This window comes from Pristis pectinata, chromosome 1 (assembly GCF_009764475.1).
Source record: "Pristis pectinata isolate sPriPec2 chromosome 1, sPriPec2.1.pri, whole genome shotgun sequence".
Taxonomy (NCBI): domain Eukaryota; kingdom Metazoa; phylum Chordata; class Chondrichthyes; order Rhinopristiformes; family Pristidae; genus Pristis; species Pristis pectinata.
The window spans coordinates 114,972,991-114,986,212 of record NC_067405.1 but is presented as its reverse complement, the minus strand read 5'-3'; the positions used below and the strand labels follow the sequence as shown (position 1 = coordinate 114,986,212).

At 39.1% G+C, this 13,222-nt stretch overlaps 1 protein-coding gene across 1 annotated transcript in view; it reads right to left on the bottom strand.

Moving 5' to 3' along the window:
* Window positions 1–202: 202 nt before the first annotated feature.
* The window catches only part of LOC127568340 (fermitin family homolog 2-like), a 108,815-nt gene continuing 95,795 nt past the window's right edge, over window positions 203–13,222 (bottom strand). The window contains 3 exon segments of the mRNA XM_052011969.1: window positions 203–1,363; window positions 3,485–3,626; window positions 5,756–5,880. Coding sequence (XP_051867929.1) covers window positions 1,190–1,363; window positions 3,485–3,626; window positions 5,756–5,880 — 441 coding nt within the window. The 3' untranslated portion in view covers window positions 203–1,189.

Genomic DNA, 13,222 nt, shown 5'->3' with positions numbered 1-13,222 from the left:
CATTTCTTTAAGAGGGCTGATCTGGAGTGTTTCTGCAATATATAGTCACCTACCCAAGGCTCAGGTGCAAGTTAGTTTTACTTTCACTGCAAGTCTGCTATGTAACATTTTAGGAGTTGCTGCTTATCTAACAGGTTTAATAGGAAGATGCAACCTCAAGCCAAATTTCATTTTAAATAAATAGTGAAAGGGACATGTTAAATAAAAGATTTAACTTTTATTTAAAATAAATGCATTTATACATAGTTTCAAAAAACAAATGTTAGGCTTCACTGTTTAGGATGTCTGTGGTACAATGTCAGCTAGCTGTTACAATTAAACATAACATTAAGCAAGGTTCAAAAATTAATTCTTCCATTGAAATAATTTTTTACTATTAGCTATGCCTGTAAAAGTACATCCAAACATAATACATTGTAAAGCACATTAACTGATGTGATGCTATAGTTCAAAAACTGTACAATTATATAAAACTTGTTTTTTACATTAGTTACATGAAAAACCATACTTCATAGAGCATTACTTCATAATGTATTGAAAAGATTTCATACTTTAAGTGAAAAAAGGTAACTAATGTTGGTGATTAAAAACAACTTCACATAATACTATAAGATGTAAAAAAAAAGTTGGCAAAGTACAGTATGTAAATTAAACTAATAACCAGACATTTGGTATGCAAGCTAAAACAATGAGCTGTGTCTGTTGATTCCCAAACAAAACTACCCTCATTTTCTATATCACTATAGTAGTCCTGATTTACGTAGGGGATTATGATTTATGTTTTAAAAAGGTCTTAAAGCACAAACACATGCAAGTTTGATAAATATTCAGAGATTTTTCCTCTCCTAGGCATACACTTCATTGATAACTTACTTAATAAACTGTACGGCTGATTCCAAGGCTTTCATTACGAAACAGATTGCTGATGAGGGATCTTTCAAGGTCACTTGCCAGATGTAGAAAACATGCCACGCCCAAAACTGCGGTAGGTTGTTTGGTAGCTAGATACTAAGAAGTGCTCCTGTTAGTGCACATACAGTGTTAACTGATCTGATAACTAAAACAAAAAAAATCATGGTAAAGGATTACAGTACAAGGCGCTTACTGGAATAAGCAGCATATGTCGAGTAACAGCACTCATCATCTAAAAAAAAGACCTTCAATGGCCTAAATCTCAAGGTATTTGCTGTCACATCCAGCCACTGGTAAGCTTAAAGAACATATCTTCATCCAAGCTTTCATTCTGATCTTTAGCCCGCGTTGATAGGAAGATGTAACCACCAATGAACTCGTGAACTCCCTTGCAGTCGATATCTCCACAGATAAAAGAAAGCCGAACTTCATCGGCAAACTCAACAGTCACCTAAACATAGGTTGAAAAAGTGCAATGCATTTTTAATGTTACAGGTATTATATTCGCTCCAATATTTCATATAGTACAAGTGTTCTGCCAAATTAAAAATATTTACTTTACAATTCCTTTTGTTGTTGGCTTTTGATCAAACTGAATGAAAAACATACATTATCAACTTTTATTGACCATTAATGCTAATGGATTTTCAATTTTTTTCTAAAATAAGTTAAAGATGCAGCAAGGAATAAGAAAATCTAATTAAAATTGTTTGTTTCAAGACATTCATTGTGTACACTGTATTTTGGAAAGTTATCTTAAAGGTCATGGGAAATGACAGAAGGCAGGCAGATTTCATACAGAGGAAAAAATAGTCATTAATTTGTTCTCACACAAATTGCCATCTTCTACATCCCCCTCAAAAAAAGCTATATTAGTTATGAATTTTGTAAATGAACTGTCTTAAAGGCAGAGACAAGTTCCATGCATCTAGTAACACACCAGCATAATCTCACTTTTCAGCTGTTGGACCATTCCATTATCTTGGCATTTTAAGTACATATTTATGTAATTTTTAAAAAAATTTTATTTACAGCGTGGTACAGGCCCCTTCCGGCCCCAACGAGTCCGCGCCGCCCATCTTAAACCAAATTAACCTACCCGTACGTCTTTGCAATGTGGGAGGGAAACCGGAGCAACCCGAAGGAAACCCACGCAGACACGGGAGAATGTACAAACTCCTTACAGACAGCGACGGGAATCGAACCCCGATCACTGGCGCTGTAATAGCGCCGCGCTAACGGCTACGCTACCGTGCCGCCCCAATTTTGATGAGTGCTTCTCCTTTTGTCAAGTTCCAGATCGCCACCACCTTCAACTCCAATTCCTCAATAAATTTTACATCTATGTGCCTGATTACTATTCTTTGCCGAGGGAAATAGGTCCTTCACACTATTAGACACCCCAAATTAAATCTCTCCTCATCCTTCTGTGGTCAATTTACAACCCCAGCCTATGTAATCTTCCTTCCTAGTTAAATAATTTCTAGTTGCATACTCTCGAGTAATCATATCTTCCTGTAAAGAAGCTAGCCCCGCACACAGTACTCCAGCTTTTGTGACACAAGTGATTCTGCAGACGATGGAATCTGAAGCAACATGCACAAAACGCTGGAAGAACTCAGCAGGTCAGGCAGCATCTATGGAGGGAAATAAACAGTCAATGTTTCGGGTTGAGACCCTTCATCAGAAATGTGTTGCTCCAGCTTTTGTGTTTTGCATATTTCCCAGCAGAACCTCCCAGCTCTTGTACCCCATAACAAAAGGAGAATATTCCATTCACTTCCCTAATCATCTTCTCTATCTACCCTGGTATCTTCGGAGATCTGTGGATGTGCACTTTCCTGTTCCTCCAATTCAGTATCCTACGACTTACTGTTTATGACCATACCTTGCCTCACTTTCAGGTTGAAAATTAATTTGCCACTTTTCTGCCCACCTGATCAGTCCACTTGTATCTCCCTACCTCACTAATAAACACAACCACAATATTTTCCTTATGTACACAGGACCAGATCAGGTCTAAATCATTGATATACAATGGAACCTAGTATCAAGTACTTGCAAAAGCCCACAGAAGAGTCCTCCCAACTCAAAACACCCATTAGCCACTAACATTCAGCCAATTTTAATTCCAATTTGTTTTGAATCACATGGACTTAATAGCTTCTGCATAGGGTCCTGTCAGAAGCCTTAGTAAGATCAAGATACGCCACTCAAACATTCTACCCTCATGATGCATATCGTTACCTCCTCAAAAAATTCAGTCATCCAGACATGGCCTTCTCTTAACAGATCCATGGAGATTATCCTTGGTTAATCAGGAAATTTCTAAATGTTGCTTAGCACAGTCACTCAATTCCTCGTAATAACTTGCTTCAAGTTATTAAAAAGACACAAATTATTGTGTCTTTTTAAGAAAAAGAATGAGGCAACATTAGCACCAAGAGAGTATATATTAAAAAAAAATGATCAGTGTTTTCACCATTTCTTCCTTTAATTTTCTTAGAAGCTTCAAATATAAACAAATGTCACATTTAAAATAATGATTCAGGATATTTCTAATTAATCATACCATTTTGATCTCCCAATTTACATTCCACTGTTTCATGTTGCTGAACCTCCATGTCTTGATTGCATCTCCTGTGCTTGAATCCATCCTGATCAACCTATTATAGGCTATGCCAATCAGATCATCTTTCTTACTTCCTTGAAACCTAAATAACACATTGCACAACATTTTAAAGTAAAGGGCAGTCTGATGGCAGCAAACAAAAGTATTTCAACAATAAAAATTACTTATTTGGCAATGACCTACAAGCACCCACTTAACAGATATTAGGCTTATTATCAAAAATTATAGATTTGACTACATTAATAATGCAGCAAAACACTGGGACTAGCAAAAAGAACTGAACTGAAGAGTATTGAATTACAATGGTACACTGGAGCACCAGAGCTTCAAACAACCATTAACTTGCATGTTCAAGAAAGCAGCAAGTTTATAATTTAAGCTATCGTAAGAGCATTAATAGAACAAATACATTAGAATTCATTATTCCCAAATTAAAATTTAGCACAAATATCCTTATAAACAGGAAGACTGCATTAGTGCAATTTTCTGACGGAAAAACAATTCCTTTCAGAAAGTTGGGACAAAACAGCTACCACAATCACCAGCTGACTTTGTAACCATTTTCTACTAAATTTCTAAACAATTAAGTGCAGAATTTTGTGACTTTTCTTGGACATTTAATGTTATTTCAAAGACATATTCAGTAGTCAGCTGTGAATGGAGATGCTCTAGTCATCATGTCTATACAGGAATATGAGCCAGTAGTAACTTCCAGGATGCAGTGCTGCAATACTTCAAAGAAAATTTCCCATGGTTACTTCAAAACATGCCAAAATCATGACTGACAGTAATTACTGTATTCAAACTAGAGTGCGATTTTCCAGGGAATTTCCAGAGGATGCATCCCTCAAAAATTTGTTTTTTCTCCTTGAGGTCCCATTGTTGACCTTTCTACTGAAACTATTTAAAAAACAGAAAATATTGTCTGTTTAAGCATTTTCAAAAACAGACAGATGATATCAAGGTCATATGTCTCATCAAACAAGGAAGGAAAGTTACATTTATCCATATTTAAAGCAAAGATCAATGTCAATTTATCGACGGCCAAAGCTGAAGCAGCAGAATTCTGCATGTGTCAATACAAAGGCGGATGAATGTACTTCCAAGCATTGGAAATGCAGTTCAAATTAGTCACTGGGAGATGCATAACAGATCCCAAGGCCAGATTTCAATTCTTCCCTGTCCTTTACAGGGAAAAGGCAGTTGACTTGACAGCTGCTAGTTAATAACTGCAAGGAACACAAGTACGTCCTAGTGTCTGGCCCATAGGAACTAAATAATATCTGCAGGCAAATGTCAGCTATTCCTCTTTCCAGAGATTGTGCCCACCCTACCAAACATTTCCAGTATTTTCACCTTTAACATTTCCAGTATTTTCACCTTTTAACATTTCCAGTATCTGTAGCTGTTTGCTTTTATCTAAATATAATAACACTTTGTAACACACCATCTGTTTATCACCACCCTGTGAGATGCAATAGTGTAGAAAATGACATTGTTTATTTGCAACAACTTCCAGCCAATTGGTCGAAGGGTGCATTCAAGATGGGAGACGATTGTCAAATGACTTCTGATGGAAATGGTGAAAACTTGCTTTGTCAGTAGCAATGGGCTCAGGATGCCAAAAAGCTAGAAGTGGATTTTCTGCTACTGTGCGGTGTCAATGAAGAACAGGAAAAAGGAAAGGAAATCTGCAGAATGTTCACTGCTAATCAATCATGATCTTCTTTCATTTTGATTGCTTAAATTCAACCAATGTGAGAGGAATAGCATGTCCAAATTTCCCTTGAAACAGAAAAGTTCAAAAGCTCCACTTGAAGAAATAGTTCCTTAAATAAAAATCAATTTCCTGATGCATTTTTGGTATACTTAGAGAAAGGCCATGATTATTTTGGTATACTAGTCAATTGTTCATTTTAAAACACACATGGAAACAAGCACAGAACCCTTGTTCCATATTTAAAAATCAAATCAGATGTTAGTTTATGTAGCTGGTGTGTGTGTGTGTGTGTGGGGGGGGGGGTGTGGGGGGGGGGGGGGGGGGGGGGGGGGGGGGAAAGAAAAAAAAAAAATCGGGATCAAAAACTGGTCTCACCTCCAAAAATTGGTTAATTTTGCACCCATCTAAAGCCTAAAAAAAATTGTGCAAGCAGCATACAAAATTTTCTACCTATGTGATTGTTAATAAAACTGTAGAAGTTTGGTTGTTACCTTGCAATGAAATGAGTGATGCCAAACTCGGGTAATGATTGCCAGGCCTGAATGAACCTCATCTTTGCTTCAATGAGACTCATCTGAGCTACATTCTGATGAGCCTCAAGGATTCTGGCAGAGATCTGAAAAGGAATGAAATACAAAAAAAAGGGTTTTCATAGCTGTGCCAAGGAAGTGTTATCAGAAGAGCCACTGAACAGTAACAGAAACTAAAATAAGAGAAAAGGTAAAAAACCTGAGTAAAGGTTAAAAACGTAGACATATTCAGGACTGCAAAGTTAGTTTTCTTTTGTTAAAAAAAACATTTAGCTCCAGAAAAAACTTCCAACTGTCACATGATCAAATAGGTCAACCAAACAGGCATTCCTGTAAACAGTCTTCCATTTAAGCTGAAGGCCTTTAACCTAAAGATTCATTTCATAGGCCTTCAATGTCAAAAGTGGATTACCTTTTAGTTTGAATTTTCCAGTGTCAGATTAAATTGCATTATTCTCATCCACTGATTGTTCTTTGTCTCCAAATTTGGATCCAGTGGAGGTTTTCACTTCAGCATTAACATTTAACAATTCTGACACACAAGCAGCCCACACACACACAAACACACAAAAAAATTCTTCCCATCACAGAGACCGAACTGACCACTTACCAAGTCCCTTACATAGCCTGGCTGAAGAGGGCAGCATGAAGAGGGCAAAGGAAGTTGAAAGAAAATGCAGTAAGAATAAGGTTAAAAGCAGCACACAAACAGCTTTTCACACCCATCCATCCACCTCCCACCACTCAAAAAACCCCCTAAAGCCATTGAACGAATTACTCATATCCAACTAGTTGTATAAACGTTATAAGAAAAGTTTTTAAAAATGCATGTGATACATTGGATAAGTTATCAGAGCACCAAAATCACGCTACTACTAACTGCCAAGGAGGATGACATACAGTTTTTGAGGAAATATCAACTCGCCACTTGCTAGAAGTCTGCTAAAGGATTTTTATACCATTCTTTTTCCCCAGATTGGAGAGAAAGTGGGGAAAAATAATGGTTGTCTAAAATCTGTATGAACCCATGGAAAGAGTATCCGATTACTATTCTGCATTGAGATTACAGTCATGTTTGATCCTCCTCAATACAGGATATCTTTGACATTATAGACTCCAATTTTGTAATTGAAAATGCCTGATCAATGAATATCACACATCATAATGAGCTTGAGGAGTTAGGTCAAATGAAAGGGTGGGGGGAGCGCAAAATTATGAAAGATAATGACAGAAGTATTCAATAATCCTAATTTCACAAATTATGTCAGAAGTGATAACGTAGGTATTCAAGGAGAAGACATAAAAGGTGAATGAAGGGCAGAAAAGAAATTAACTGAAAATGAAAAGCAGGAGTACAGGTGTCTGGGATGGGTGGGTGTGCACATTATGCTTCTGGAAGAGAAGACAAATTCACCTAATATATCCAACTCCTCCTTAAATAAGCAAGCTAGATTTGGAATGGAATAGCCGATAAAGTTCCCTTTCAGGAGGAAGACATTGGGGGGAAAAAAAATCAGCAACAAATAACCGCTATGCGAAACATTTACAAAAGATAATAACCATTAGAAATATGTACAATAGTTTAAAAAGTCAGCAAGGATTGGATTTGGGAAAAAAATTCGGGTGTATGGCATGAGGAAACACGGCACATGTATAAGTATTAGTTGACCTAGCTACAAATACAAATGGGAATATTGGCACAGCTGTTGTTAGATTACTATGGGTTCTGGATACCTCAATCAGCAAAAGCATTTAAGTTACAACACAGGTTCTTCATCATTAAGCCAGAAATAAGAAACTTAACATCCAGCAGATACATTAGATATTGGGAGTATTTCCACAGGACTTTTTCCACTGGAGCAAGACAAAAAGACTTAACAAGTGATGTGCTTAATTTATGAAGAGTTTTTCAGCAGGAACTGGGACAAACCATTTCTTCTGCTTAGAGTGTCAATTCTGAAGGTCACAAGTTTAATCAGTCACTGAAAGTGAGAAGAAAAGCTCCATTGTGCTGAAGTCACAAAGCTTTGGAATGTTTTCCACTAGTGAGAGGGGGAGGCAGAGTCAGTACTTTAGGAGAAAATTAGATAAATACTTGAAGCAGAAGATGATACAAGATCATCACTTGTCTCAGCACATCTCTTACTGAAATCATCATCTATGCCTTGGAATCAGATTGACAATAAGCCCATTTAGATATTAACCTCCTGAACAGCCTCACATTTTGCATTTTCTGCAAACTTGGAGCTAATCCAAAACTCAGCTGCCAATATCACACTGCCACCAATCTCTGTTGATTCATTACCCACATGCCCACTGACTCACAAAGACTTCTGGAGCTTAAAGTTAAGGCATTACTGATATTTCACACTAATTAACAAATCACTCCAATGGCCTCATCCTTTCAGCTTTACACACCCATTTTTCCTTCCTTCCTCCTCTCCTGAAGATCTCTGCCTTACTCCATGCCCACAAATTTCATTGAGCTCAACTTACAGCCATGCTTTCAGTTGGAAATCCTCTCATAAAACTTTGCCTGATGAGCTCTGTTTTACCTTAGGAAGCTGCTTTTAAACCTAGCTCTTTGACCATGCTTCTGGTCAGCTTTTGTAATTTCTCCCCATGTGCTTTGGTATCAGATTTTGTTTGATAACCCTCCTGTAAATCTCAATGGAACATCTTGCAGTGTTAAAGCTGCTCTATAAATGCAAATTGCTAAATGGACAACTTCTCCATTAACTAGCAGGCACGGATACATAGGGTTGATGGCCTCCTCTTATGCATTAACCTCGCTGCCAAATTAATACATGGAAAGTAATTTTAAAACTCAGAAAAAGCAATTTTTTCTGTTTTAACATGCAGACAAACATTTCCAATCTTGTTCTACAAAAGCTAAACCCTCACACATCATATTTAACAATACTTCTATCATCACAATTAGGCCAAAAACTCCAAGTTGTGAACTGAAAAGCAACTGATGACTTTTTTCACAGCAGGAGGAACTCTGTAGAGACCAAGAAAGGAGAATGTTGTGAACCGGAGCAAATGTGAAAATACTAAACAGAGTCCTACAGGATGGACACAGGCCCTTTGGCCTAACTCGTCAATGCCGACTGTGCTGCCCTGCGAGTTAGTGCTATCTGCCCGTATTTGGCCCACAGCCCTCTAAACCTCTCCCATCCCTGTGCTTATCTAGATGGCTTTTAAATGTTGCTGATGCACCTGCCTCAACCACCATTTCTGGCAGCTCATTCCAAATACGCACTACCCTTTGCATGAAGCTGCTGCTCCAGATGTCTCCTTTAAAATCTCTCACCTCTGATCTTAAACCTATGCACCTCTTCCCTGGGAAAAAGCCTATGTGCTTCCATCCTGTCTATGCCCCTCATGATTTTATATACCTCTATCAGGTCACCCCTCAATCTCCTACGTTCCAGGGAATAAAGTCCTAGTCTATGCAACCTCTCCTTGCAACTCAGGTCCCTAAGTCCAGGCAACATCCTGGTCCTGGTCTAGTCCTGGTAACATCATCCCTATAAATCTTTTCTGCCACTCTTTCTAGTTTAATAACGTCTTTCTTTACAGGATGACCAAAATTGTACACAATATTCTAAGTGAGGACTCACCAATGTCTTATATAACTGCAGCATAACTTCCTAACTACCTAAACTCAATGCCTTGAACTGAAGGCCAGTGTGCTAAATGCCTTCTTTACCATCTGATCTACCTGAGACACCACTTTCAGTGAACTATGCACTTGCACTACTAGGGTCCTCTGTTCCATAACAATGCCCAGGGCCCTGCCATTCATTGTACAAGTTCTACCCTGGTTTGATCTCTCAAAATGCAATACCTCACATTTATCTGGATTGCAAGCTGTTTGCTAATCCTCAGCCCACTTAACTAGCTGATCAGGGTCCCCCTGTAATTTTTCATACCCTTCTACACTGTCTACAACACCATTTTAGTATCATATGCAAATTTACTAACTTATGCCTTGTACATTCACATCCAAATCATTTATGTAAATTACAAACAACAAGGGTCTCAGCACACCATTAGACACAGGCTTCCAGTCTGAGAATACAACCATCACCCTCCACTTCCTAACACTGAGCCAATTATGAATTCATTCAGCTATCCTCCCCCTGGATCCCATGCAATCTAACCTTCCAGACTAGCCAGCCACTAGAGACCTTGTCAAAGGCTTTGCTAAGTCCATAGAGACAACATCCACTGCCCTATACTCATCTACCCTCGTGTCATCCTGCCCTCTCCAAATGTTGGTAGATTCCTGTCCCTTGGAATCCCCTCCAGCTGCATACCCACCACTGATGTCAGATGCACTGGCCTATAGTTTCCTGGCTCATTTTTTGCTACTTTTTAAACAGTGATACACATTAGCCGCTCTCCAGTCCTCCGGAACCTCATCTGTTGCCAGAGATGAAACAAAAATCTCTGCAAAGGTCTCCGCATTTTCTTCTCAAGCTTCCCACAAGGTCCAGGAACGCACCAGGTCAGGCCCTGGGGATTTATCAACTTAATGTACTTTAAGGCCTCCAATACCTCCTTCCTGCTAATCTGTATGCAGTCTAAGACATCACCACTCATTACCCTCATTTCCTTAGCTTCACTGTTTTCTCCACAATAAAAACTGAAGAGAAATATTAAAAATCTCTCCCATTTCCTTTGGTTCCACATACAGACGGCCATACTGATCTTTAAGGGAACCTATTCTTTCCCTAGCCACCCTTTTAATATACCTATAGAATCTCTTGGGATTTTGCTCACCTTGCCTGCCAGGTCCTTCTTGTATCTTCTTTTTGCCCTCCTAACCTTTTGTAGTAATCGAGAGATTCACTGGTTCCCAACTGCTTATGCACAGTGTATATGCCTCCCTCTTTCTTAACCAGAGCCTCAATATCCTCTCATCAACCAGGGTTCCTGAAACCCAGTCAGCCTTGCCCTTCACCCCAACAGGAAATGTGCGGGCCCTGAACTCTTGACATCACACTTTTAAAAGCCTCCACTTGACAGACACTCCTTTCCCTGCTAACAATCTCACCCAATCAACCTCTGCAAGATTCTGCCTAATGGCTTCAAAATTTGCTCTGGCCTGTTTCAGGACCCTAAACTGTGAACTGGCTGTATCCTTTTCCATAACTATTTTTTAAACTAATAGAAATATTCTCACTGGACCCAAAATGCTCACCGACTGACACTTCCGCCACTTGCCCTATCCCACTCCCTTGGGGTTGTCCTATAATACAACCCCATCAGGCTGGCCATCCCCTGCTTGTTTCATATGGTTCTCGATGGATGATCCACCAAGAATATCTCTCTAAGGACTGTTGTTATGTCCTCTTTCATCAAGAGGACAACTCCTTCTCCTCTCTTACCTGCACCTCTGTCACACCTACAGCATCTGTATCCTGGAACATTGAGCTGCCAGTCCTGCCCTTTCCTCAGCCATGTTTCCATTATGGCTATAATATCCCAGTCTCCTGAGCCAATCCATGCCCTGAATTTATCCATCTTACTTGTTAAGCCTCCTGCATTTAAAACCAATGGTTTCTTCCCCCCTCTCCCTTCACTGTGCCCCTGCCTGTCCTGACAGCTAAGCTTGCTCTCATTGGCTACCATATTATCCCGATTTCTCATCGGCTACTCTACTGCTCAGGGTAAATAGCAAGTAAAACAGACCCTACTGTAAAACAGTATGTAAATTCAGTACAAAATTCCATGAAAGCCTTCAGTGTATTGAAGCAATGATGAACTTTGACTTGAGCAACACGAACTGAATCTATTTCTCTTGTTAGCAATAAGCGTTCCAGGAATTCTCTAAATGGGGCCATCAAGCCTTCTTTCTTAACAAACGGTTCACACTATCGTAAAGAATATCACTAAATGGCTACTTGTCCCAAGAGGAAGAGAGAGCTGGAAAGATTGTTGGATAGAAATTGCTTTGCATGCCAGGCAAGTGGATTTTATCTAAAGCCTCATTGCTAACTAATACCATCAGTGTCTCCAGGTTTATATCAGGTAACTGGAGACTCCTGGGCCTGCCCAGTGGTACCAACATACATCTTGACAATGCTAGTTCATAATTCTTGGGTGCTTTCAAGACCCTTAAAAGGCCACATAACCTGTACTGAAACAGGCCTAACCACACAGTTGAAGCCTGTTTCAGAGAAGGGAGTTCAACCTCACCTGCTCTGCAGCTAGGGGGTTTGAAACATCCAGTCCTACCCTCACTTGCAATTAGCTGAGTGTTGGACTAAACCATGACTTTGGGGCTGGCTGTCTGCCTGCACACCGAACCCTGGTTCCAATACCAACCACGTGCCTGGAGCTCCTAGCACCACCTATCCCTATTAAACTAGTCCACCTGCTCCCAATTTTTTCCTCACTGTCTCTTGAATTACCCACCCAGCTGTTGCAATCTATAATCTTTCCAATTTATTCTGAATGAGCTTGCAGAGGAAAGGACTTTGTTCACACAAATCCGTGCAAGGCCTGCCCTATTGTAGGCAATGCCCAGCCACATCCCCACCATACTCAGCAATTCTTTTATGCATCTTTGGGAACACAGGAACATAATTGGGCTAGTTTCTTGAAACTGTTCTGCCAACTAATGAGATTTTTCCCACTCCTATTTCATGTATTTTGTCCATTGTGCACCAATATCAAAAATCTCAGATTTTAAATTAACAATTGTTACCTGTAGAAGAGGGCCAAACTTCTACTATACTTTGCATGATGAAGATCCTCCTAACATAATTCATGAAAGATCTGGCTTTATGCTTTAGACAACAAATGTTTATATGACATAAATGTTTATTGTTGCAGACTATGTGGCCTTGGAATTGAGCATTTCAGCACAAGGTCTAAAAGGGATATGCAACTGTAGTGACTCAAGCTACTGAATGGAAAAGCCAGTTTTAAATTACATCAAAGTAGGTTGAGTGTTAAACAGATTTTCCCTTTCCTATGTTTCTCTCCCCCCTCCCCAAGCAGAAGGACTCATGCCAACAGGAAACTAATTGTTATATGGACAGTAGAAACAGCCTTCAAACATGAATCATTTTTCCCAGTTCAAAAATGCCAATACAGTGAAGCACTTATACAGAGCCAAACCAAAAAATCCCTGCAACATTTCTCCATTCAAGTGCTTGTACTTGGAACATTTCACCAGTTGGGTTTTTTTTTTATACACACACAAACCAAGTTAAGCAACTTTTTGAAATGAACAACATACCGAAGTTAAATAATTTTACCTTTAAAAGAGAGAAATAAAAACAATTAAAAAAAACTCAATAAGAGAATTCTACCCAATTGCATATTACAAGAAATTGCACATTCATCAACCTCTTCAGTGTTTTACACTTTGCATCTGTCACTTAGTGAGAGCCTGAAACTAATTGTGCT